We start from the raw sequence: 25,358 nt of genomic DNA, 5'->3' as shown, positions 1-25,358 counted from the left end.
TCAACTGCCCTACAGGTGGCTGCTTGCTTTACCTAAGACAGTAAACTAGTCTTGAAACATTTATTGTAAGCAAATGTTACAAAAACTGGGGTAACGTTTCTGTAATAAATTCAATTTGTAATAGCAATTGCCCAGAGCGTTATGAGCCACTATATAATATAATCCTGCTCCGCAGCCGGAACTGTCGCTTAAAACCCTAAAGCTACACAGTCAGAGTATCATGTACAATAGTTATAAAATAAAAAGACACAAAGATTTAATTCTTTATTCATTTTATTAAAACATTTTCATATGACAAATATTCACGCTAGCCTAAGTTTTCTTTTACTTATCAAACCATACGACGGTGACCTACTGTCCAGCACGACTGAATTATGACAACTTCATCAAGAGTATGACATTCAAAAGAAAAAAGGGGGATTGGTGCATTAAAAATCAACATATTCAAATTGTTTATATGCTGCGATTAAAAAACACTTTATCTGGACTTCAAGAGTTTCAGTGAAAATCAGGATGTACACAAGCTCAAATTGCTTTGATCCTCCAATACGTGGCTGTAATTACAATGTCCCATCATCCAAATACAACCCCACCGAGATGAATAACATGTTAGCCTTTGATATAATACCAGCCAAGTATCACAATACCATTTACTAATAAGAGGAGGGGTGCATTAAACTACATACGATGATACTGATGATATTGGTGAGCATTAGTAGAATATAAACTTGTAAGGTGTTTTCCCGTATATTGTTTTTTAAAATCAGCAGACAAGGACGTTGTACATTTGACATTTCTATGCCTCAACGTAACATTTTGCCAGGTATGGGAAGTCTGATATTTACATTACAGTACTATGATACTGAAAAATTGCTGGTATCCCAAATATCACTACGGCCTCTGAGTGAAGGTGGTTTGAGATCTTTGTGCGACCCCTTGCAATGGGAGCAAAGAATCCTGTCGGTTTTTTGGCACATGTATCATCCTACTCTAGCAGGGAGTGCAGCTTTAACATTGAGCAATATGTAAACAACATCTTGCTTTTGTGTATGTGTGTGTGTGTGTGTCCCTCCCTAAGGAATGCCAAGCGTACTGCTATTTTCTCCCCTCTGCTGTTTGACCATACCGTACCACGCGGGGGCAAAGTTTTACAAGGGAGCGAGGGACAACAGGAAAAGAGTCCAGAACCTGGAGGGGCGTCAGTAGTCGTACGCTGCAAAACAGAAACAGAAGAGCAGTTATCCACATTCTGCCGCCCGGCACAGGTTTGCAAGGAAGAGGAGCATGCGATCCACTTCATGCAGAGAGGCTGGAATCCACATCGGAGGTATCATGCAGGCATGCAATCACACCAAGGTGGTCTTACTTTCTATTGTGAGGATGCAGGTGCTCGCTGCCGTGCCTCTGCTGTTCACCGCCTTGCACATGTACTCGCCCTCGTCCTCCGGGTAGGTCTCGGGCAGGTAGAGGCAGTACGTCTCTCCTCGCTCTATATACTGATAGTCCTCACAGTCCTGGAGCGTCTCTCCCTCGAACCACCAGGTGACCTCAGGCTTTGGCTCCCCAGTGATCTTGACAGTGAACCGCACCGGCTCCGAGTCCACCACCGATTGATTCTTGAGGGGCTTTTTGAACCACGGCGCCCCAGACCTGGCGTGATCCTCCTCGTCTTCATAGGCTGCAGAGCCGTTGATGATGCTGCTCTCATCCTCCCCATCATCCTCCTTTTTCTGCAAACACATGACAACAAGAATAGTTAGAGTCAAAGCGACCTGAGAACGAACTCCTGCTTGGCTGTCATCCAGTCAGAATACATATATGGTCGTGAATATGGGAAGATTTACTTTCTGGAGTGCAGCGTCGATCTCCTGCTGCTCAAACTGCATCCTCTGCAGCTTCTGCTCCTCTATCCTCTTCTTCTCCTCGTCCTCTCTGGCTTTGGCCATTTGCTCAAATCGGGCTCGCATGTCCACCTTCTGTTTGAATGGTGACTCGTCGGCCCTCGCTGGAGTCGTCTCTCCTCCCTCATCCTCCTGAAAAAATACAGCAACGTCAGTATGTGACAATGAGATAATCCTTCAATGGTGCCACGTCTCGATAAAAAGAGTGAGACCGGACCCTCTCAAGAAACCTAATATCTGTCAAGAAACATTTCATGAATATATTCTCACGTCTTGGAACCTCCCGGTTTCTCTCTCTTTAATTTCATCATCGACCGCCTTCCTCCGAGCTCTCTCCATGTCGATCTTCCTCTGAATGTCCTCTTCACTCAGCTGCTTGATCTTCTCAAACTTGGACTTGAGGTCTTTGGCCTGGATGGAGCCTGTCCTCTTGAGCTTCGTGAGCTCTTCATACTCTTGGCTCACAACGTTTGAGCTTTCATTTACTACGTCCTGTGAAATACAAGCCAGTTAAATTTGTACGGGGTTAAGTATTTACATAAATCACTTGAAAAATGTACTAGGAAAAAAATTACTGTGTTAAAATTGTTGAGTTTTGCATGTTTGTGATACAAAAAAACTCACGAGGAACAAATACAATATTTTTCTGGCATAATTAGTGGACAAAGTGTTGATAGTTTTGATTGATTGATCAATACCGATCGATATGCTCCACATATATTTTCAACAGTTCCACACTGACCTCGCCCATCTCTTGTCGGAGCTGCTCGAACTCCTGCTTCTCCTGCTCCATCTTCCTCTTGCGCTCCTCCGCCTTAGATCTTCTCTCTGCTTCCTCCTTTTCTTTGAGCAGCTCCTCAAAGTTCATCTCCAGTTTTCTGGGGTACAGCGCCTCCTGAGAATCGCTCTTCACTATCCCTTCTTCCTCATCTAGCACCTATACACAAGAAACAAAGCACACACTGAGGTAACTAACTGAATCCAGGATTATGGCCATGTTGTATCATCGCCTAAATCTGGTTTCAGTTTAAAACAGAGCAAAAAACAAATACTTACCCACAATTGAATAATGTCATGAAACAAGGAAAACACCAAGCAGCTGCCATTGTTATTTTTGCACGTTGCACACATTCAACACACATCCCCAAAAACCTCATCATCATCTGGAGACCTTCATGTCCATGTATTAAGATTAAATGCATTATTAGAACCAGTCTTATACGATATAGGAATGACTATTGTTTCTTTTTCTTCTTTGGGAAATAATTTACGTTTGAAAATATATCTAACTGTTTCATCTACATATGTAGACATCTCCTGACCCAGGCAAGGGCTCTTATAATAACAAATAAAATACAAAACATTTTGCATTATTGTTTGAGCAACAATAATGCAGCTCTGAGGTGTTAGTGAACGGCCACATATAGCTGCACAGTACTGTTCTTCACTGAGTCAATTGCACGTACCATACTCTTGCGGGCCTCAGCAAAGAGCTTCTTCTCCTCCTCCAGCCTCCTCTTGGCCTCCTCCTCTGCTTTCTTCTGCTCCTCTTCTCTTCTCTGTCGCTCCAGATCCTCGAAACTGGCGCATATCTTCCCAGGTTCACTGCCCTCCAAGTTCAACAAGGCCATCAGCCCATCATCGTCTTCATCTACCAGCTGAGTCAAAACAAAACAAGGTGAGCTTTTACGACTGCGGATGAGAAGTTTTGTGTAATTTCTCAATATGTAGCTCCTGCAAAGAGTGCTTCTAGTTCAAGTAAAAGCTGAGGCATTGTTCAACATTTAAACAATACATTCATTCGTAATAGTGGAGGAAAGGTTGATTCAAAAAAAGGATTTAAACGTCACAATATGAAACTACAGTTGACTTGCGTAACTTGGTTCAAATGCTAGAAACAGCAAACCTTCAGTTTATTTTGTCTGTTGCCTGTCAGAAACACCATCAACACCCAACTCACTTGCTGTGATTTTTCTCAACTGAATCGGACACTTGCGTTCTCACATACAGCCCCTCCAGGGAATTCGAGAAAGAGTTCAGCGCATGACTGAAAGCATCTTAATTAACATGTTATGTCTTTTTTTTCTGAAATTCGTACAAAAAACAAAGCTTATCAACCACAATTGGTTGTTGACTGGTCCTTGGCCCTGAGCAGCTTTCAGACCACCAATGCAGACGACAGGAAGATACTGCTCCCAGACCAGAAATAACCTGGGTAATAATAGCTCATAAAGTGTAAACATTACATTTTCACATCTTTTTTTGTGTCAGTTTAACAAATATTGAGCTTTAAAGTTGCTGCTAGGTGGAGATTGTTTGACAGGCTAGCTGTGCCCCCCGCTTTCCGGTGATTGTTCTAAGCTAGGATAACCAGCCTGCCAGAAAGCATCATGTAACTCTCTAATCTGTCTAATCTTTGGGAGCTTGTCTTCCTTCACTTCAGATTTCAAGGTGTATTTTGCAGGGATCTCTGTGAGGCATACTGACCATGCTCTTTCTGGCTTCAGCAAAGGCTCTCCTCTCCTCCTCCATTCGTCTCTTGGCCTCCTCCTCTGCTTTCTTGCGCACTTCTTCGACTCTTTGCCTCTCCAGCTCCTCGAAGCTCAGCCTCAGTCTTCCAGGTCGGACCTCCTCCTTGTCTTCCTGAGAGGGCTGATCATCGCCCTCACCCTCTCCCTGATAACACACCAACATGCAAACAGCACTCAGACAACTCAACGACAGTTCAAACATTAAAAAATTGACTACACAATAAAGTAGGGCATAATCATGCAAGAGAGCATTATTTCAACGTTCCAAATTTCAACTGTACAACTAAAGGTTGTTTTTTACCATTCCAAGTCTGGCCTCCTCAAACGCCTTCTTCTCGTCTACCAGGCGGCGTTTGGCCTCCTCCTCTGCCTGCTTTCTCCTATGGTCCTGTCTCTCCTTCTCCAGCTCCTCAAATCCCATCTTCAGCTTCCCAGGAGTCACCTGCAGCTTCTCAGAGGGCTTCTCCTCTTCATCCTTACGTCAGCAGAGAGGAAGGATGATTTAAACCACAGCATCTGGATGTTAAAAAAATAACTTTTGTCTTTGTTCCTTACCTGTTCAACAACAGAGCGCCGCTTGGCTTCCCTGAAGGAGTGTCTGTTTTCGTCGTAGCGTCTCTTTTTCTCCTCCTCTGCCTTCTTCTTCAGGTCCTCCTCTCTGCCCTTCTCCATGTCCTCAAAGTTCACCTTGATCCTGCCCGGATGTCGTGAAGACTTCGCTGGGACCACCCGCACCAGGATTGTGTCATCTCCCTCCTGAAGAGCAAGATTATCCAAGGCACAGAGAGAAGAATTTGTTATATTGAAGGAATGATGATATTTAGACCACATTGTCAAGTCACGTTCAAAGTTTTCAGCTCTTATAAAGGCTGTAATACAGTAACTACTCAGTAGCAAGAAGGAAACCCAATTTAAATCACTCACAGCTTTATAAACTGTGAATAAGAGCATGTATGTGAGTTGGGAGCAACTTTATGGCCTAATGGCACCCAGCACCATCTGCAGTAGGTCAGAGGATGGGTGTCAGTCAGATAGCGGAGTCTAATTCAGTCACAGTGAGGAGGACTGGAGCTAATTTAGTCGCTGGGAGGTGTGGGAAACAGTTGCCAGTCATATGCTGTCTACACCTGGCAGCTCTGTTCCAGCTCTTTCGACCCGTTTCACCAAGTCTTGGCTGTGTTACATTTTAACATGACCGTTTTAGTTGTAAGACACTCACATGAGACAAGAGAAGAATAAGTTGTTATGTCAAAGTAAAAAATGGATCTGACTCACTGTAAATAACAACTATAAAGTATGTAAAGATTTATAAGAGAACAGTATTGTACATATAGTTGGATGGTCGTGTGTTTTCTTATGTTTTTTTATATCATTTATGAGTCAGGTTTTTTGCAGTTAGAAGAAACTACGGTTGTTAGTGACATTGTTCAATTGACGTACACGATTCCTGTCTGCATCATTACTGGAGCAGTTGCCAGGATTTTCAAATGTCTTAGTATTTTTCTAATTATTTATATTTCTCCATGGTTAGCTAATCCAATTATAAACTTTCGTCAAGCATTACAATAACCAAACTGTTCTTTCAAAGAAAATACTCACAAATACCTCAACTGCTTCTAATCTCAAGACAAACAACTAAACTAAAGTAATTGCCTCACAACTTTATCTCCACATGAAACGATGACAAAGTAATGTCATCAGAGTTACAGACCAAGTAATAAAGTTTTATTTCCCTACATGGACATCTAACTGTTGTTTCTAAACCATATTCAAGGAGGCGAAATAATCGGAATTAGGATCAGAAAAAACACATAATTGATCCCATCACGGAAACTGCTTTGTTACAGTTAATACAAAGTTAGTAGTTAAGTGATTTAGAAAAAAATACTGAAACCTGGTGGAATAACAAAGCATCTAAAAGCACTTAAATTAGCCCAGATAATGTCAACGTCTTTAATTGTAGAATGTAAGGCTCCAAAAGCTTTAAAAACACTGCATTCCAATAAAAAGCCAAACTCTGGTTAGTTCAGCTCTTGTCTGTAATGTTTACACTTAACTTAAACCTACAGTTTTATCTCTCGATATATGTTCACCAAGAAGGTTATGTTTTCACCCCTGTCAATTGGTTTGTTTGTTTGTTTGTCTGCAGGATTACTCAAAAAATACAATAACGGATTTTCACAAAACTTAGTGGAAGGATGGGACATGAGCCAAGAAAGAACCCATTCAATTTTTGCCGTGAATTCTGGGATCCACTTTCCATGTCATTGTGAGATGGGATGTTTTTTGAAATTGTCTGCAATTTCCCAGGATTTGATTTATTGGTCTTTCGGAAAAACATCAGGCATATTTAGATGACAGATATCAACAAGTATCTGTAAGTATCTAGTTATAGGACTAATTGTACTTTAGCAGAATTAGGGCAAGGGAGTCACAGGTAATAGTCTTTAATTGTCTATCTGGCATAGAAATGCTTATGTAACCATTCCCCAGACCTACACTGTCTGTCTGAAAGTATATTGCTTCCTTAAAAATCCATAATTCCTCACATTGTAATGTACCGCCACAGGTCTTACCCAGTGAGATGTTATAAAGGCGACCAATTCACCTTGAGTTCACATGCTGGTCAGGTCAACAGTCCTACTGGTGTTTTCAGACCTATATCCAGCCTCTGCCAACTGTTTGGATCTCAAATGCCACTTAAAATAACTAATCCGAGTGGCAGCTGAGGATTACCTGATCATTATGGACACGAGTGCCCCTGTTGTCATCGGAAAGGCAGGATTGAGCCACTCAGACGTTCCACTTCCCTGTGCAGGGACTTCAGCCCACGTTCACTCACCTCAGCTGCTTTCTTAGCCAAATCCCTCTTGATTTTGGCTTTTTCCATGTTGTCCTGGGTCTCCCTTTTCTTCCTCTCTCCTTCTGCCCTCTTCCTTTCCTCCTCTTGTCTTTGTTTCTCCATCACAGCAAATTTCCCCTTCACACTGCCTGAGGATTTCACAGAGCAGGGTCACAAGCCGTCAGCCTCCCTTTCCTGCCAGACCCCTCACTGAATGTCCATCTGTTCAACCCTCTGTCTGTCTTACCTGTGATTTTGGGGACGTATGATTTTTCCACCTTTGCTGGCTTCACCTCTTCCTCCTCATCGCTGGATGCGAGTAGTTCTTTTATCTGTGGTGGATCAGAGAGAGAGTGTGGTGAGGTTACGGTTTAGCTCGGATCATCTCCTTTGCCATCCAGGAGCCATGCTGCTCCCAGCAAGAGCAAGGGCCTAATCCCTGCTAATAGCTTGGTCATCTGACCGGCAGGTTGGCCTGTGATTGGGCCCCGGTGTTGTTGAACAGACTGAAGATGAGCGTAGGTTTCCGAGTTTGGCCAGCTATGGCAGGCATGTACACAGGAAGGCTGTACTGTCTAAGTATCACGGATAATCCATTGCATAGCACCTTATCACTGCATTTATTGTACCACAGTCAGTCCCGAGGAAAAGCTACTATACCCAGGAAATTCTTAATCTCTGATACTCACATATTTTGTAGGTTAATATATGTCTCTCACATCATATCATACATATGTATCACAGCAAGTGAGTTGGGTGTTACTTTCATTGATAAAATGAAAGTAAATTGTGCATCATTCGATGCTCTAGGGTTGAAGCTAAGAATTATTTGCATCATAAATATATATATATGTACAAATACATTACTAGTTATGATGTAATATGATAAACCATTTGTTATTCAATTGTTAATTTAATTATATTAGGATGGGTATATGCTTTGATCAGCTTTTCCACTAAATTGTTGATGATTATTTTATATTAGTTTCTGAACAATGTTAGATGCATCTCTCTGTTGTTTTGTTTGATATATTTGTTAAAATCTAAATTTTGAATTGAGATGATTATTTAAATAAAATAAACTTCTGTGACCTAAACAAATGTTCGGCAGCTCAACATGCAGTTTAGATTATAGATCAGCTCACGGGTCGGTGGGCTTCAGTTGTACAGTGTCCCTTGTGCACATTAATAGGGTTAAAAAATCACATCATCTTTTCAAGTCAAGCACAAAACAACGTTCAATATCACATGAAGTCAAAACCATTATCAGGTTAATTGTATGAAACACAGTGGGATTGATGTTGCAGTGCAGTGTGGTGTAAAGTGATATCTCACTCAGACGGGCAGCCTCGTCGGCCTGTCATGCCTCATCATGCACACAGGTCATGGTCACAGGTTAGTCGGGTTATCTGTCTTTGACCTGCTGCTTCCTGCGGCTCCACTCCCTCTCCTTGACGAATTGCTCTTTTCTCTTCTGCTGCTCATCCCTGCTCCTCAGCCTGCTGCGGTCCTCCCGGGCCTTCTGCATGGCCTCGTACTTGCTCGTCACGTCCCCTTTCTCTTTGCTCAGCTTGGGCATGTAGGTCCTGGCCACCGGCTTTCTAGATCGCAGAAGTTTCTGTGGTTTTTCAGAAAGGAATTAAGAGAGAGTTATTTTATGTGGCAGCGAGGAACAGTTTCTCTGCAATATTCATATGAGGGGGAATCGCTTCATCTAGGTTGTTGTAAAGACACTTAAATCTCACCTCTTTTTTAAGTGCCAGTTCAGACATATTCCGGTCTTCATTTGTATCAGAATGTGCATCCTCTTTCTCCTCGTCATCCGTTGCGTCACCATTTGTCTTATCATCTGTGTCTTTTTCTTTGTGCTCCACACCGTTCACATGTGGCTTGTCAGTCTCAGTACTGTCTTCATCATTTGTGTGGCAGGCTTTTTTGTCTTCCTCGTGTGACCTCTCCTCGCTTTTCTTCTCAGTGTCGTCGCCTTCATCAACTGCCACATCCTCCTCCTCCTCCTCCTCCTCCTCTTCCTCGTGCGTCACATCTTCTTCCTTGTTTTCGGCGTCGCTCATGCCGTGTTCATTTTCATTCGTGACATCATCCATGTCGTGGGCGACCGCCGCCACAACCTGCGCCACCTCCGTCATGTTTGTAGCACAATGACAAGTTGACCGACAGGCTCTGATAAAATGTTCCCTGAGGAATAGAGAAAGTATTACTGTATTGTTGCATGATTTGCACTTGATTGATTGATGACTTCAAACTGGTTTGAACATTAAAAACTTCTGATCATGTGACATGATTCATCACTTATTTTCACTATATTATCAGATGCTTGTAAAAGGCTATAAAAGGTCCAGTGTGTAGGATTTAGGTGAAAGGCATCTATTGGCAGAAATTGAATATAAAATAATCCTACTTATTTTTTCACTAGTGTGTTTCATCCACTGCATAAATTATTGTATTCTTCATCCTAAAATGTGCCCTTTATATTTAAAGACTTTATATTTACATCTGGAGTGCTTTCTCTCTATGGCGGCGGCCATTTTTTTTTCAGTGTCCAGACTGGACAAACTAAACACCCCTTCAGTTTATATGACAACTGAAGGCTACCACATGTTTGGAAGGGGAGTGTGAGGTGAGGGGTATTCAGCTGCAACATTCAACTTCACCACTAGATATCACTAGGTTCTACACATTGAACCTTTAAGCAATTTGACGGACTATGCCAAACATACAAATATCAATAATCAATATTCTATCAGATCATTATAATTTGCAATACTCTTAATATTGATACATTTATCAATAAGCTAACCGATACATGATTTGTTACTTTGTGCTCTCATGGCTGTAACATTTATTTACCATAAAGGAAATGTGTAGATGTTGAATTTCAGTCCTTTTGTGCTCATTTTAAATAATTAAAATTTGTACGAAGATTCACAATTACATTTTGACCAAATATTGATTAAAATGTAGAGTTCTTTTCATGATCTTTTTTTGTTGCTCAGTTAAACGTCAACAAGGTCACAGCCATTGGAAGGGTTAGATCCTCTATCTCACCATCCATTTCCTGATTCTGTATCAACACTGTTTAGGAGGTACATTTTCTTTTATGTGTAACAGGTAGTGGGACAACAAAGTTAAGGGGGCGAGGAGAGCTGCTCCACTTCCACTCGTTGAGGGAGAAGCTGGCTGACCTCTATTTATAGCCCACTTGTGGGTGCAGGACATGTGATCATGGCTATTTTTGATGAGTGATAGGCATTTACACAGAGCTCAAGTTGGCACCCATATGTCGCCCCACAGACCTTAACAAAATGGCCAGGCTGAGAGCGAGACAACTGGATGAATGAGGGACTGTTGGGGCAGTTTAGTCATCCAACACTTAAGCGGCGGCCGTTTATCAGTGTCCTCAAATACCTTTGCTATTCAGACATGACGATCATATAGGCACAATGGCACGATTCTGCAACCGTATATACAAACGGTGGAAACTATGATGCATAGTCTTTCTTCTATTTATTAGTCATCAGAGGTCGTCACACTGAATTTATCCGAAAATAAAATACACTTCTCAATATATTAGTAAAGGAGTCCACATGTGTATTTGTGTGTATGTCATTACAAGATTAACAGATGTGTCAAGGTTTTGAAAATCAGAATAACGAGGACATTATAAAAGTAGATTACTGCATTTGACAAAAAAATCACATATTTCTGCATCATGGAGTTTAGCAACAGGAGTCAATATGACATCAGATCCTCATCTTCTATTTTCAAACTGCAGCCGGTGTCAATGTTATGTTGTGTCGTCTATAGCACATTGATACATTTTCTGTATTAATGTACAATGTGTCCCAGCATTCCCAGGTAGGTTAACCTAATTTTTACATAGCCTATATTCAGATTATAAGAATTAAAGTCATACTAAGTTCTCAGGGACTAGTTGAGGATTTTAAGTTCCTAAAAGAAAATATACAGTTACAGGAAACGGTCCAGGTTTGACTGGTGATGTTATTTCTGTTCCCAGCTGGCACAAGATATCATGACTGTGTGACAGAAAAAAAACGTTTGGCTCGTATACAACTGCAATTACAAGTTAATGTTTCTATACTCTAGCTCATTAATGAAACCAGGGTGATTTATATATTACTTTAGGCCTGATCATAAGTTATGGACATGAAAAGTAACTAATATGTGTAATTGTAACTAATTAGTGTAACTGTAACTGGCCACATTTAAAAATGACTGGATTAACACATTATTATAGTTAAATAATTCACCTGATGTCTTTCTAAATTAAGAATGAACACCGATTAAACTCACTGACAATGAAGAACAACACTGTTTTTATGTTTTACCGATCTGCTCCTCTGTCTACACCATCTATAAAATTAAATCAGAGATTACCTTTGTAGCGAGCTGTGGTCCTCGTCTATGATTTGAAAAAAAAGAAGAAAAGAAATCCTTTCAGTGGATATGAAACAGAAGAAGTGAAACTCAGACGAACCGAGACGCGACCACCGGTGCAACAGCTCGACTGGCCGCTGCTGCTGTTGAGTGTGTATGTGTGCGCGCGTGTGTGTGTCCGTTTCCATAAAAGTACCGTTACTTTCTACCGGATACTGCATTCCCCCGCGCGCCTGCCGCAGGTTCAGCTGTTGCCTCACACAGAGGAGCGCACTCGCACACTCCCATCCTGACCACTTCCAGTCACAGCTACATTGATAATGTTCATAATCACTAAACATCAATAATAAGTGTGATGTCAACGAGTATGTTGCAGAGATGTAAACATAATCATAGCCACTGTAATTATAATGTTAGGTTATGGAATAATTATGAATTAAGTCCAATATCTCTACTTTTGTTTCGTCACCCCACTTCCTGTTTAGGTGTTTAGCAAAGAAATGTGCAAAGAAATAAACAGCTTTTACAGCAACAAAATGCAGTTATATGGACATTTGGTGATTATTTATGAGCTAACATCCAGGAAGACCTTTATTACAAACTACAGTGATATTTTGGTTCATCATTATACTGTCATGCATCATCAAGAGGGCTTTCACTTGGTTATCACATATATCATTATAGCATGTTATGGACATCTATATTTTGTTTATAGGGGGAATTTAACTTTTTTTTTGCCAGTTTACACTTCACCAGAGATATTTGACCAAACAAGTACCTGGCCTCTTAGTTGTTTCGCCGAGAGAGGACACAGAACTTAGTGGAGGCAGCATTTAGTGTCTATGGTCCTCGCCTCTGGAATTGTCTGGTAGAACAGAGACACTCCTGGTCAAGTCTGTTTTGAAGCACTACAGACATTACCATTATGGGCATAGGCCTGCCCTGTTAGAGCCTGGATTCCTGACTTATCACCTTTCCCATTGTTGAGATAACGTGATAATCTACAAATTGCCGTCAATCTGCTATGCATTGACGGTTGGAACTCATATCATCACCCACAGAGCCAATCGTGGCTGATTTTTAATTATGGAAACATGTCGTCAGAGACAACGCATTCCTACATGTCTGATATTTTGAAGTCAGATATAAATTCCCATTATGACGTATTTATCATCCTGATACACTGAGTGAGTCTTAATTTAACCTAAGTCTGTCTGTCTGTCCACTGTGGGTTGATTAGAAAGCCTGCTGATGCTGCAGACACATTTGTCTGGTCCAATGGCTCCATGCACAACTGCTGACTCACTGACCCAACAGGCCTGATGCAGAAAAAAAACAGCCCCATTCTAGTGGCTGTTTTGACAACATTACCACTAGATTTATAACATGAACTGAATACTTCACAGGTTAAAGGTGTCATGGTAAACAGTGAATGTTACAAAATTTCAGCAATCCCTCAGAGTGTCCAATCAGAGCTGCTGAGGCTTCGGGAAACCCCCAACAAGAGGCCAGAGCTCTCACTAATACTGTACTTAGAAGTGAAATCTGAGAGCCAGCGTACAATAGGAGGAGAGAAAAATGGAGAAGGTGAGGATCCTTTGAATGAAAGACACTGGAGGAAACACTTGTTTGCAGAAAAAACTGTGCACACAGAGAACATTATTATATATTTCACAGTGAGGAAACACACTTCATGTTCCTAAGCTCGGCATGGAGCTTCCCCTTGTTTTTATTTTGTTCTCTCTGGACCTCATTTCTTCACTTTATCTGACATATGCATTTACATAGATTTAGCATATTATATCTAAACATGCGAAAACACAAAATTGTTCTTTTGAAAATTACAATTGAACATGAATAAAATACATTTGCGATTTGGGGTCGCTCTTTTTTTTTCTTCATCTGTTGACTCCATTCTTAGAAGGCATGAGGTGGATGGGGGTCTTTTCTGTGAACTTTTGGGGTAACAAACTTCGTCCTCCTCTGTTCGGAGTCCTTCAGGACATCGGGGACTACAAGGGGACTGCTTTAAATAGCACCACAGCTGTGGCAACTTATCAACAGTGCAGGGACAGCTAGCCCCAGTCAGACTGGGCCTTTAGGTTCAGCTGCTGCTGCTCAGCCCAGACTCCCCCATAAATATTTTTGTGGTGGTACAGCCCAACACCCCCCTGCTGTAGCCAGAAGACTGGGTCAGCATGTCACATCCCCCATCCACATCTTTTCAGTTCATATCAGCAGATTCTTCATCTTCTATGAACAGTCATTCCCAATCCACTGTTATACACCAGTCCCAACAGTCAACAAATCAGCCAAGATTTAAAGTCACCTTCTTTCATTATCAAATCCATTGTGTCACAAATATATGATCAAAAGAGCAGGTCAAAGCATTTCTGACTCGTCTCAGTTACCTCACCAATTTTCCTATCAGCCACCTAGAACCCTCTATGCAAGTTTATACAGGGAACACTGCTGTTAATGGTTTCTATAAACCATCTCGTTCAAACCACAGGCACACAGCATTGTTTGTCCGGATAGTTTGGTCCAATTTTTTTTAGTCCCTTACTTCTGACAGTGCATTTTTACATCCATGTCTAACAGTCTATTCCTGTGGCACTTATTCTTATCGATGATGTATTAACGTTGTCCATAGGGGCCTAAAAAGATACCTGTTTTGGTAAAGAAAAGAAAATGGAAGAATGCCACTGAGCTGCAGAGTCGTGTGCTATTCCAGGACAACAAAACTGACCTGCAAGATAATCTGAAGAGATGTCAGGATGCTCTGCTGTGTTCTTACTTTGGGTTTGAACGTGCTTATCAGACTAAACTCTGAGAAGACCACATGGGTGATGAACTCTGGTGCTGCTGGCTGAAAGCCAAGTATTTTTAGTGGATAAAAAATCAGATGACAGTCATTTTTTTTACACATTACATAACAAATACAGCAGAATTTATTAAGGGGAGGCTTGCAATTGAACAGTTTCTGTGTTGAACTACATGAGAAGCAAGTAATGTCATTATATCCCAGCTGTGAGTCCTGAGTGCTCAGCTGTCATGAGGAGAAAAAGCAGCTTCACCACTGAACAGGTGTGGACTGCGATGGAGCTGGCCACACTGAGCTGCTCTAGAGGCCGAGTGAATCAGGATCTTTTGCACACATGACATTTATCAAAAAAAAGTAATTAAGCTCAGCATCATATGAAATGATGGGAAATGACAAGTATGAATTAAAATTTGTATACAATGCATTACAAGACGGCCTTTGAAAACAACAATTCTCTCCATCGGTGAGATGGGGTCTGAATTGACTCAAAGTTTATACATAATTTGACCTTGCCTAACCAGGAGGTGCAATGCATTAAGATAAACTAAATTGAAACATAACTCCAGACATAACACCATCAATTGCATCATTATAAACTTGTATATTACCATGCAATTCGTGCCAATATCTGATCTCCCAAAGGTTTTATATTTGTACTGTTTTCACTCTGTGAAAGATATGTCTTGCCTCCTCACCCTTATAGAGTATATACAGTGAGGAGACAAGACACATCTTTCATATAATACAATATAGACTAATAAAACCATAAGAGCCAAAGCTCCCTTTACAAAACCAATCAAAACACAGCAAGTTATTGTTGCTGCGTTATGGGAGCTTGTTCAGAACATAAGAATCGTTTACTGCCCCCTAGTGAAACAAAGTAGAACATGCCCCTAACAAACTTTGAGATAAAGTCTAAAAACAAACTCAATGTGAGATAAAAGGGGGAAAACACAGTTCTTTATTCTGTCATAGGGTCACAGGTTCTATACTTCATTCTACATTATTTACACAAATTTACATTAGGACTGTCAGTGTATCGATTGGTCAGTGAGCCAGAACCTATCATCAAGTCATGCAAAATGTATTTAGATCAGATGACTGATCTCTGCTGCTGTCTACATGTGCCGACTGTAGACTCACACAAGCATGTGGAATAGGACATATGATATTATTTATGCTGGTGAGATCTTTCCGCAGGGCTAGGATACCGAGACCTCATCCTTTGTTTGCACTTTTTATGCTTTGGCTTAGCAGAAAAGTTTAATTCATTCATTCATTTTTATTTATTTCAAACATGTAAATAAAGAAGAAAAAATAACTGTTTACAACAAATGGTGAGGAAAAAAATTATTTCATAATTGAATCTACAAATTTGAAAAGGAGTGAGAACAAGCACAAATCTATTCAATATCACCCCTTCTCCACAAGTAATTAATTAATAATTATCTTATACTTAATCAGATTCCTATATATTTATATATAAGTTGTTTACCTGTGCTCCAAATTGTATATAAAGTACAACAAATCTATGTAATAATAAAAACAATATAAGTAATAGAAATGAGGGTATATATATTCATACATATATACAAACACATACACCTACATACCCAAAATCAAATTAAAACAAATTTCCATTTTAATTTATAGGAAAAATATATGAAGATAAACTAAGGAACAATAAATATTAATGATAAACTATGGAAATATACGATGACAAATCATATAAAAGTGGCTAGGCTGAAAAATAATGTGCAGATGGTTCCTGACCGAACCAGACACATCAAAGCTCTCGCTCACCTCTCCTGGGATCAATGAAAATTTGTGAATTCCAGTTCTTGGCACAAAGCCTCAGCCGCCCTGTTTACACAGACCTCCTAGATTTGTCTGAAAGGCTCATGTTGCACCTAGACAGCCAGAGATGATGGCAGAGCAGAGGAGATGCTTTCTATTCCTCCTCTTATTCCCTCAGTACTACTGGCTGGACAAGAGGCATAGACAGAGATCCACACATAAACAATGTTGCAGGTCAACATTAAATCTGCTGCACATTGTCTTAAGTCGTATAGTTAAAGGTTTTTGTGTGACAGTGTTGCCTTTAACTGACAGTTGCCCCTAATGCACCGCTGCAATTACCCTACTCAAAACAACAGTAATAGACCTTCCTGCAGTTATTTGACATGTAATAGTAGGTAAACACAGGTGCTAGTGAACACATCCATGGAGTCTCCATACCCATACAAAGACGAAGCTTCATTAATGGCATTGCTAACATCAGGGTTTACCCACTATTTTCATATCAAACCGGGTGCTGGGACAAAATTCCCATTTCATACAGAAACAACTATCAGGAAACACGGAGTTCCAGGTGATACTCAGTCTTTCTGTAATGGCTTTAATATGGGGGCTTTAGGAACCTTCGACCTGAGCGGTTGTTGCTGTTGAGTGTTGTTAACTCACTTGCTCTCTGATCAAAGTCCTAGAAAGCAGTGCACGTCATGTCTTTGGTGACCTAATAAGAGCAAATGGAAACACAGCGAACGTAGCACAATGATGTAATGATTTGTTTCATATATATTACATATTACTGATGCTGATTGTGTTGATAGAAAGTATAAAATGTGCCTAGGATGATTTAGAAAAATGCAAAGTAGACGGTAGATTCAGGTGCTTACAATCCAATGATGTACTTTGTAGATTTGTTTAACATTACAAAAGTATCAGATTATTTTATTCCTATTTTGCATGTTAATGTTCAGATTTTAGTGTAAAAATATAAACACTTTTATATTAATTGATGGTTATGAGAAAAGATGGGGGCTAAGACGACTGCCCTGGGGTACTCCTGTGCAGTAACTCAAAATTCAGCCTGTTGCATGAACTCTTCAGATTTCCTGTGTGTCCTTACCTGAGAAAAGATGGCATCTCTATGTTTGGGTCCAGGTATTTGTTACCAATGGAGCTAATGAGCTGTTGCATTGTATAAAAACAAGTTAATTATTTAATCTCTCTGCTCCAATGTTTCCTTTTGTTCTCCTGCTCCCACATGTTTACAGACATCTTTAAACTGTATCATTATATCATATGATTACATATTTTTGTGGTCAAATAGAACAAATTGTAAAAATATATATATACAATTTATATATAAAAAAATTTAATAAAATGTTTAAAAAAATGTAATAAAATAAAATAAAAGAAATCCTGCGCAGTCCACTTCTGCGCAGGAGGTGCACGGTCCACTTCTGCAGGATGTGCGCAGTTCACTTCTGCGCACCTCCTATATATATATTAAAAATAAAATAAAACGAATTAAAAGAATTTAAGCATGTTAAAGTCCTCAAAATCTAATTAATTTGCCTGCATGAGAATAATAATAATTCCTCACAATTTCAATAGGGCCTCACAGTCTGTCAGTGCTCGGGCCCTAATGACAATGACAATATAATATAGCATGTACAGGTATATGAACTGCTGTGGGCTGAAGTGATTTAAGACTCAAAGGGAATTCATGGAGGATACTGTGAGTTCAAATCAGTAGGCGGGTGAATGGAGTTCTGCTGGGGGGACATCGGGGGCACGTTCGGGGACACGCACGCTGGCGTCAGTCAGGCAGGTTTGAACGACTTCCTGGTCCGGGAACGATGTGACACTATCGCGATAGACAGTCTCTCTCTCAGTGAGCAGTTCCGCGGCGGGGGCCTGGCGCTGGAATGCGAAACTACAAGTTTCTGAGCCAAAACAAACAAACAACCGACGAACCTCCGGCGCTCCGTCTCGCTAGCACCTTAGCTGCCCCCCGGAGTCAGCTGCGGTCCGAGCCATGAGGGAGACGCTTCACATGCGGTGAGTTTCATCCAGCTACCGCTTTAGCATGGCTAGCTAGCTGATCCATCAACACCCAGGCTTGTGACAGCTGACCACTGGGCTAAAGCTAGCACTAGCATGGCTAGCTGCCAGAGCAGTGGGCGAATTGAGTAGATCTCGTTAAAACCCGTTCAGATGACTGTGTGCTGCGGTAGCCATAAGTGTCGCGGAACAAACTCCCCCGGTGGTGGGGGTGTTATTTCCTGGAGTAGCCTCTCTGCACACCGGCGTGGTTGGTTGTTTGTGGTTGTTGCACGGTGGCTAACCGATGCTGCTGGTAGCTAGCCTGCTAGCTAGCGCTGGTATGTCGTCGTTGCTTGGTGCAACAGTAAGACTAAACAAACAACAACAGCCTGACAGTCACCTTGTTAGCACCCGTCTGCTTATGGGAATGAAAACCACTGACGCATTTCTCTGTGGGTGCGTTGGTGTTCGACTCTTGCACTGAATGAATTATGCTCTTAAACAAACTCACGTTGTCATGTCTCACAAAGGTTGTTAAATTGACATGTTGCTGCAGTTACTGCTGACACATCGGGGCACGTGAGGGACATTTTGCAGGCCAGCAGTGCTAATAGGATTGTTGCAGCAATCCCCTGACATTTGAATTTCGTCTGTCATCTTCTGCACCTCCAGGGGATGAGAGATTGGCTGTTTCCCCCACTGCTGCTCTGGGCCCGTTGACTCTCTGTGTTGGCTCAGGATGGCGTATAGAGACTCTCAGATCGACTACCACATCCTGCAGGACCTCAAGCAGCGTTTCCCGGAGATCCCAGAAGGGGTAGTGTCTCAGTTCCTTCTGCAGGTACACAAACACACACTCATGCACATGCACAAAATAGCTGTTGGCAGATTATAACAATTTGTGACATTGTGGGAAATTTACACACATAGAGGGTTGTTTAATTGAAGGATGTCGTGCTATATTTGTACAGGTCAGCCTTTAGTGTTGTCGCTTTTCATAACAGTCCTTTTATTTTAAGAATATAGGACTAGATGGTGAAAATCATTTGTATGTGTTGAAGGTATGTGTTGAAGGTATAGAAGCAATGTAAGGTATAAACTACCGTTAGATGTTAGCAGGTGCTAGCAGCCACCAGCGGATGTTAGGGACCTAACCTCAGTAGTGCACCTCAGTCCTGCAAGAGCCTTGACCTTTTGATCAACAATACAGGCCGAGCTTGATGGTACTCTGAAGATAAAGGTAGATCTGACTGGCTAATGGCTTGTAGGGCAGCACTATGGAAGCAATGCGGACCAAGCAGTAGATCTGACATCATTACCTGTATGTTTTTTAATATTAAACGCTGTCTCATCTTAAAACATGGGACAAGATGGAGAATATCCCTTGCAAGCTCGACTGCACAAATTAATGCCTACCGCCAATTGACGTGAGCGGATGTTAGGGACAAGAATTCCAAAGATGAGAACTCAAACGCACTGTAGCCGTTTTCAGATATGCCCCCCGGGGGATGTTCGGAGAAGTGGTTTCAGTCTTTCTCCAGAGTTTACCTTTCACACACACACACATGCTTTCACTGCTCAGATGCATTCACAACAAAGAGGAAATCTCTGGGCGGTTCAGGTGAGGGGTGTAGCAGGCAGATGAAGGGCGTAACGACTAAAAAGTCAGACGGGAGTCCGTAGATTGGACAGTTAAACATGTTGGTTCATAATTACGGCCTCCTGGAGAATGTTTGGAGAATCTCAAGAGATCAGTGCATGTCTGAAAGCAGCTCCTGCTCCAAACTGACTGTTTAAGTTGAGACTGCTCTGCTTTTATTTCAGAACAACAACAACCTGGAACTTTGCTGCCACCTGCTGGCTAAGATAAGTAACAGATACCTGTACGGAGAGTTTCATCACAGTCCAGAGGAGGGACGACTCAGCCGAAACCACATGCTTCACATTAGTCTGGGCTACCCAGGCTCGGAGGCGGCTAATGCCAATGGAGGAGTGTCAGGAGTAGGGCGCTCTTTAGTGCATAGCACAAGTGACAGTCACATCGAACCCCAGCGGCCGAGCTACCCTGAGCCACTGTCAGCACCTGCAACCATGGCCCCCTCCCCTGGTTACAATCCTTTCCTAATAAATGATCAGAGCCGCTCAGCGAGCACTCCTACCCCTCCACCCTCAATGCAGGGCATGTCTCCCACATACTCCCCTGTCCCACGCTACACTATGAACCCCATAACAGTCACACTTTCACAAAATATCCCCAACGTCCCACAGGCTCTGCAGATCCCTCCTGGCCACTACGCCAACAGCAACAACACAACCATGTATATGCGACCTTCACCCTCCCAGAGTCCTCAACCAGCGCCCTGGTCCTCTTCAGGGGCACCTGTGTATCAGCATCAGCAGTCCCCCTACAGTACTCCCACATATGGCTCCCCTTACAGCTCCCCTCAGCATCAGGTCCAGCCACAGCCTCAACCGCAGCCCCAGCCACAACCCCAGCACCAGCAGTATGTCTTCCTCCCTATTAGCTCCCCGACCGTTCCCAGCATGCCCTACCATCACCAGCAACAACCCCAGCAACAGCCAGCTGTTTACAGGCCCCTACACACAAAAGGCCCCCTAAAGAACCAGATAGAGATTACCCTGGAGGGTCCACGACCTCGCAGCAACTCACCTGTGCACACCCCTCATCCCCAAGGAGCGCTTTACATGGCCACCAGCCCCTCCCCGAGCTCCCCTTCAAGGGGCATCACTATGACTGGACCTCCAGGCCCGGCAGCCTTTCACCCTGGGATGTACCTGCAGCACCAGGGCCCCGCCAGGCCTCGGCCTGCCTCCTCTCCGCAACCAGGCCAATCAGCCTACACTTTCAAAATCAAAGTGTCCCCCGGTGGCCAGGCCCAGAGGCCACCCAGCTCACCTCCTGTGGCTGAAGCAGAGTCGCTACTCAACATAGTTGACCAAGGGGCACACAATGCTGCTCCTGCACCCATCCTGCCCATCTCCGCTCTACCAGGTAACATTACCAATCAGTTTCAGCCAATGCCCCGACGTACCAGCTCAGGCTCTGATGACTATGCCTACACACAAGGTGATTGAATGAATTTTCTATTACTCTGTATTTTTCTGGTATTCTTCACATTCTAAATCTTTGTCTGAAACTGGCAATAAGTGCCCAGCATTCTATAGTGTTAAACTCATATGTTAGGTATCATTTGTTAGATTTACTATATTTTATGCTGTCCCCTCAACCATATGATTTATGAAGGATGTAAGACAGATTTGTCATTTTTCCTGTTTGATTATGATTGTTGTCTGGTGCAACATATTGTTAAAGTCGTGATAGTGAGAGTTTTCAGTGTTTATCATCAGTTTTCTGTACCTCAATGTCAGCATAAAGACTATTAATTGATGCAGTGTATAAACAGGGTACTGAAGTGAGAGAAGCTGGCATTGAACAAGAATCCTGTGATTTGTTTGTTCTCCTCCAGCTCTCCTGCTGCACCAGCGGGCCAGGATGGAGCGTCTTATGAAGGAGCTGCTGATGGAGAGGCAGAAACTAGAGCAGCTCAAGGCTGATGTCAACAACATGGAGTATGACGCGCTTCAAAGACGCTTTCGACGAGTAAATTACAATAGTCTTATACCCAGAGTAAGGACTCGTTAATAACACTCGTTACGCATTTGTCAATTTTATGTCACTACATATCTTTTTTTTTATGCATTTCCATATGCTCTTAAAACATGATGCACCACCGCAGACTGGTTGTTGCCTCACAAAAATACTTTCCTATGGAGTGCTTAGTTGGATCTATTAGCTACATTGCAACTGACATTCTGGGTGCACATCAGCCATTGGACTTGTGCTATTTCAAAAAGCAGGAAAGAATTAAAAGCAAAATTTCCTAGTGTAGTTGTCCAAGTGCAGGGACAATGCAGTAATAAATCATTGTTATAATGAGACCGGTTAGAAAGTGGCACTGGAGAATATCTGTTTTTATTTAATCTAACTGGGTTGCGTGTTTGCTCTGACTGCAGCCTGAAGAAATGACCCGATTGCGGAGTTCGAACAGACAGCTTCAGATTGATATCGACTGTAGCCTGAAGGAGAAAGATCTACTGCAGTCCAGAGGTATACACCCACACACACACACACACACACACACAACCCACATGCTCGCATATAAATGCACTTTCCTGCACAAACCTTTGAAGTGTATCTCTGTTTCATTTGAAAGCATTGATCTTGAAAGAGTGGAGCCCAGAGGCAGACAGAGTTGGGTCCTAAGTGATGGATGGTACTCCATCGCTTTGCATACATATTCATTTCTCAAAAATGACCGGTTGGTCCTCGACAGGACGGCGGATTCCAGATAGTTAGTTGTCCTGTTTCAATCTTTAATTACACAAATTACTGTGTTGATTTGATCGATACTGTTCAAAAACAAATAAAGCTAGCGAGTCTCAAAGACACAGAAGCAGCAACTTACATTTGTAGTTGTGTTCTAAAAAACTTGGCCTAGCATAATTTATTTTAAGCACCCCTTACATTTAGTTATAAAATGGAAGCAGTGGTTAGTAATGAATGAGCTTTCACTTCTCTATGACGCTTAAAGCTTCAACTGGTGAATCACCCTGGCTCCAGTCTTTGAGCTTTTGTCACAAAATAAATCTGAACTTGAAGAAAATAATAGGATTTTCAAGTCAGTCAATCATTTTTAAACATAGTGTCTCTTTCAGTGTTAAAATGCTAACCCCTGCAAGTTTGTAGGCAGACAATACAGTTGATACTCGGATATTTGTTCTATGGGTGTTTGCAACTATTTATCACTGTTCTTCTCATTTAATATAAGTATTTATTATACAGAAACGTTATTTGTCTGCTTATTTTATTTTTGGTATTTTAATACCAAAAATAAAATAATATTTAATATTTGATACTTAAGGCTGTAATCAGTTTTAGTGTTCAAACTCAGAAAAACTATTGTAATCTTTGTTGAAACACCCAATATAATTGCATAACTAGCTTAAATGCTGTAGTCAACTATAAGCAAGTGAACCTAATTTCCTGTGGACCCAGCTTATGCCCAGTTTACCAAAGTTGATATGGTTCCTTGGGGTCTTAATGAAATGTCTTTAACATATTTTGGTCAAAATACCACAACAATCATTTAAAACAGCACCCTTTTAACCCTGTCTAAAACAGCCCTCCTCAGATTGAACTGTTTTGAGTGTTTACACACTTTCATGAATTTGATTGGTCAATATATTTAGTAGCTAGATGAGGTCTTATTATGTTCAACAACTTTGGTTACCGTCATCCCTGCATTTCTTCATCCTGTGTGCTTTGCGATGAATCTGAGGCTGCCATCCTCTCTCTGAACACCGCAGCCAGTCAAGAGGCCCAACGAGAGCAGCTGGAAGCCACTTGGACTTCTCGCTGGGATGGACACTTCTAAACAATTGTCAGGATCAAATTTGTGCTTTTCCTCCACAGGGAAGTTTGACCCGAAAGCAATGAACAACTTTTATGACAACATCCAGCCTGGTCCAGTTGTGCCGCCTAAACCTGGAAAGAAGGGTGAGAATTGTTCAAGCAGCTTTTGGGCCGTGAATAGGGTTCATGAGATATTTTCATAAGGGTGTGTAAATGGGGGTGGGGGATTTCTACATGGTAGAATCCTATGGTTATACTGTAGCTAAGATACAGATTTGAGTTTCATTGCAAGACCATTCAGGTCCTTATTACTCTTACATTTGTTGTATTTGGCTTCCAGCACATTGAGTATTTGGGAAATTCTTTTAGAAAATGGAGAATAAAAGCTAAACGGACCTTGGTCTGTGTTGGCCTCCACAAATCTGTTGGCATGGAAACACGGTGAGAAACCTTGCCGTTAAGTGAATGCCCTTGTCTATCAACATTTATATTTAAATAGCTGATGCTTGAATGCGTGCCTTGCTCATTTGCTGAGTGACAGCCATGGTTAATTCCAGCCTTGAGCTAATGACATCTAAATTGTTGCTGCATTTTACGCTTTTATCACAGATCTAAATAGTCTTTTTTTTTATGTTCCGGCTCCTTCTGTCCCTGTCAGAGGGGGAGCAGGGCTCCAAGCCAGCGCCAAGGCCTCAGAGGGACGAAGACTTTGAAGGCGCCCAGTGGAACTGTGAAAGCTGCACCTTCCTCAACCACCCTGCACTCAACCGCTGTGAACAGTGCGAGATGCCCCGCTACACCTGAGCTTAGGTCCGTGCTGTATTTCCCATCCCCTGCCAATCCTTGGATACTATAAGCCCCTCCAGAATCTGCAGAATCTGTCTGGAGGTCTTCCCCGGTCAATCAATATATACGTCCCTCTTACCTGCTGAGGAGGAGCCTTCTAGACTTCTTGTCCTGCTCCCATCCACAACTCCTGTGCACTTTGACCCTTGTTTCTGTTGGCGGATGATGAATCTTATTTCCGGACGGTTAGAGACTCTAATCATGGCAAATGTGTAAAGAGGGAGTGACATGCTGCGACTCTGGCAGTGGTTGGGACGGGGGGCTCCGGAAAGGTCAAAACAATTGGGGTTTTGAAAGAAGAGGAGCTGCGGCTTACCTAGTGAACATTCCACGCAGAATGAGTGACTGCCCTGTTTACACAACTGTGCCCATTCCTGAACTCAACATGGAGGAATCTCTCTTAGATCCAGAACCTATAACTCCCTCTGTGACGGTGGATTAATGAAAGCAATGGTATATAAGTTCTGACTAATGCGAAATGTAGACTGTACACTGTATTTAGCTCTGTATTAGAGCTCATTTCACTGAAAGAACACTAAAGACACGTGCATTCAAGTATATTCCTGGTACTTTAATGCATATAATGCCACCCCGTATTATGTGTTCAAAAGATGTTGATTTCCTGTGCAAAGGCCTCAACTTGCTGTACTTAATAAAAGAGCTGATTCTATGTGACTTGACCGTGCAGCTTTCATGTCTGTATAGCTGATGTCATAATTTCACAGATGCT

The 25,358-nt window shown here is 42.0% G+C and overlaps 2 protein-coding genes across 4 annotated transcripts; one reads left to right on the top strand and one right to left on the bottom strand.

Moving 5' to 3' along the window:
- Positions 1-255: 255 nt before the first annotated feature.
- nexn (nexilin (F actin binding protein)) lies at positions 256-11,845 on the bottom strand. Of its 2 annotated transcripts, XM_062396243.1 has the most exons (14): positions 11,691-11,845; positions 9,020-9,470; positions 8,695-8,892; positions 7,522-7,606; positions 7,275-7,423; positions 4,988-5,188; positions 4,734-4,907; positions 4,389-4,577; positions 3,368-3,559; positions 2,644-2,838; positions 2,172-2,393; positions 1,845-2,033; positions 1,367-1,730; positions 256-1,213 (listed from the first exon to the last, which is right to left on the bottom strand). In XM_062396243.1, the coding sequence occupies exons 2-14, from the start codon at positions 9,419-9,421 to the stop codon at positions 1,200-1,202; spliced, it is 2,574 nt and encodes an 857-aa protein (XP_062252227.1). In that variant the 5' UTR covers positions 9,422-9,470; positions 11,691-11,845; the 3' UTR covers positions 256-1,199. The 2 variants fall into 2 exon arrangements, with proteins under 2 accessions (XP_062252227.1, XP_062252226.1); XM_062396242.1 differs by lacking the exon at positions 256-1,213 and having other exon boundaries at positions 1,332-1,730.
- Positions 11,846-18,164: 6,319 nt separating this feature from the next.
- On the top strand, positions 18,165-25,303 carry tab3 (TGF-beta activated kinase 1 (MAP3K7) binding protein 3). 2 transcript variants are annotated; one of them, XM_062396015.1, is made up of 7 exons: positions 18,165-18,363; positions 19,021-19,189; positions 20,173-21,361; positions 21,837-21,997; positions 22,384-22,477; positions 23,843-23,926; positions 24,441-25,303. In XM_062396015.1, the coding sequence occupies exons 2-7, from the start codon at positions 19,088-19,090 to the stop codon at positions 24,584-24,586; spliced, it is 1,776 nt and encodes a 591-aa protein (XP_062251999.1). In that variant the 5' UTR covers positions 18,165-18,363; positions 19,021-19,087; the 3' UTR covers positions 24,587-25,303. The 2 variants fall into 2 exon arrangements, with proteins under 2 accessions (XP_062251999.1, XP_062251998.1); XM_062396014.1 differs by having other exon boundaries at positions 18,166-18,363; positions 20,173-21,436.
- The last annotated feature ends 55 nt before the right edge of the window (positions 25,304-25,358 follow it).

Source organism: Platichthys flesus, chromosome 9 (genome assembly GCF_949316205.1).
Source record: "Platichthys flesus chromosome 9, fPlaFle2.1, whole genome shotgun sequence".
In the NCBI taxonomy this organism is placed as follows: Eukaryota; Metazoa; Chordata; class Actinopteri; order Pleuronectiformes; family Pleuronectidae; genus Platichthys; species Platichthys flesus.
This window is presented reverse-complemented; position numbering and strand designations above follow the sequence as displayed.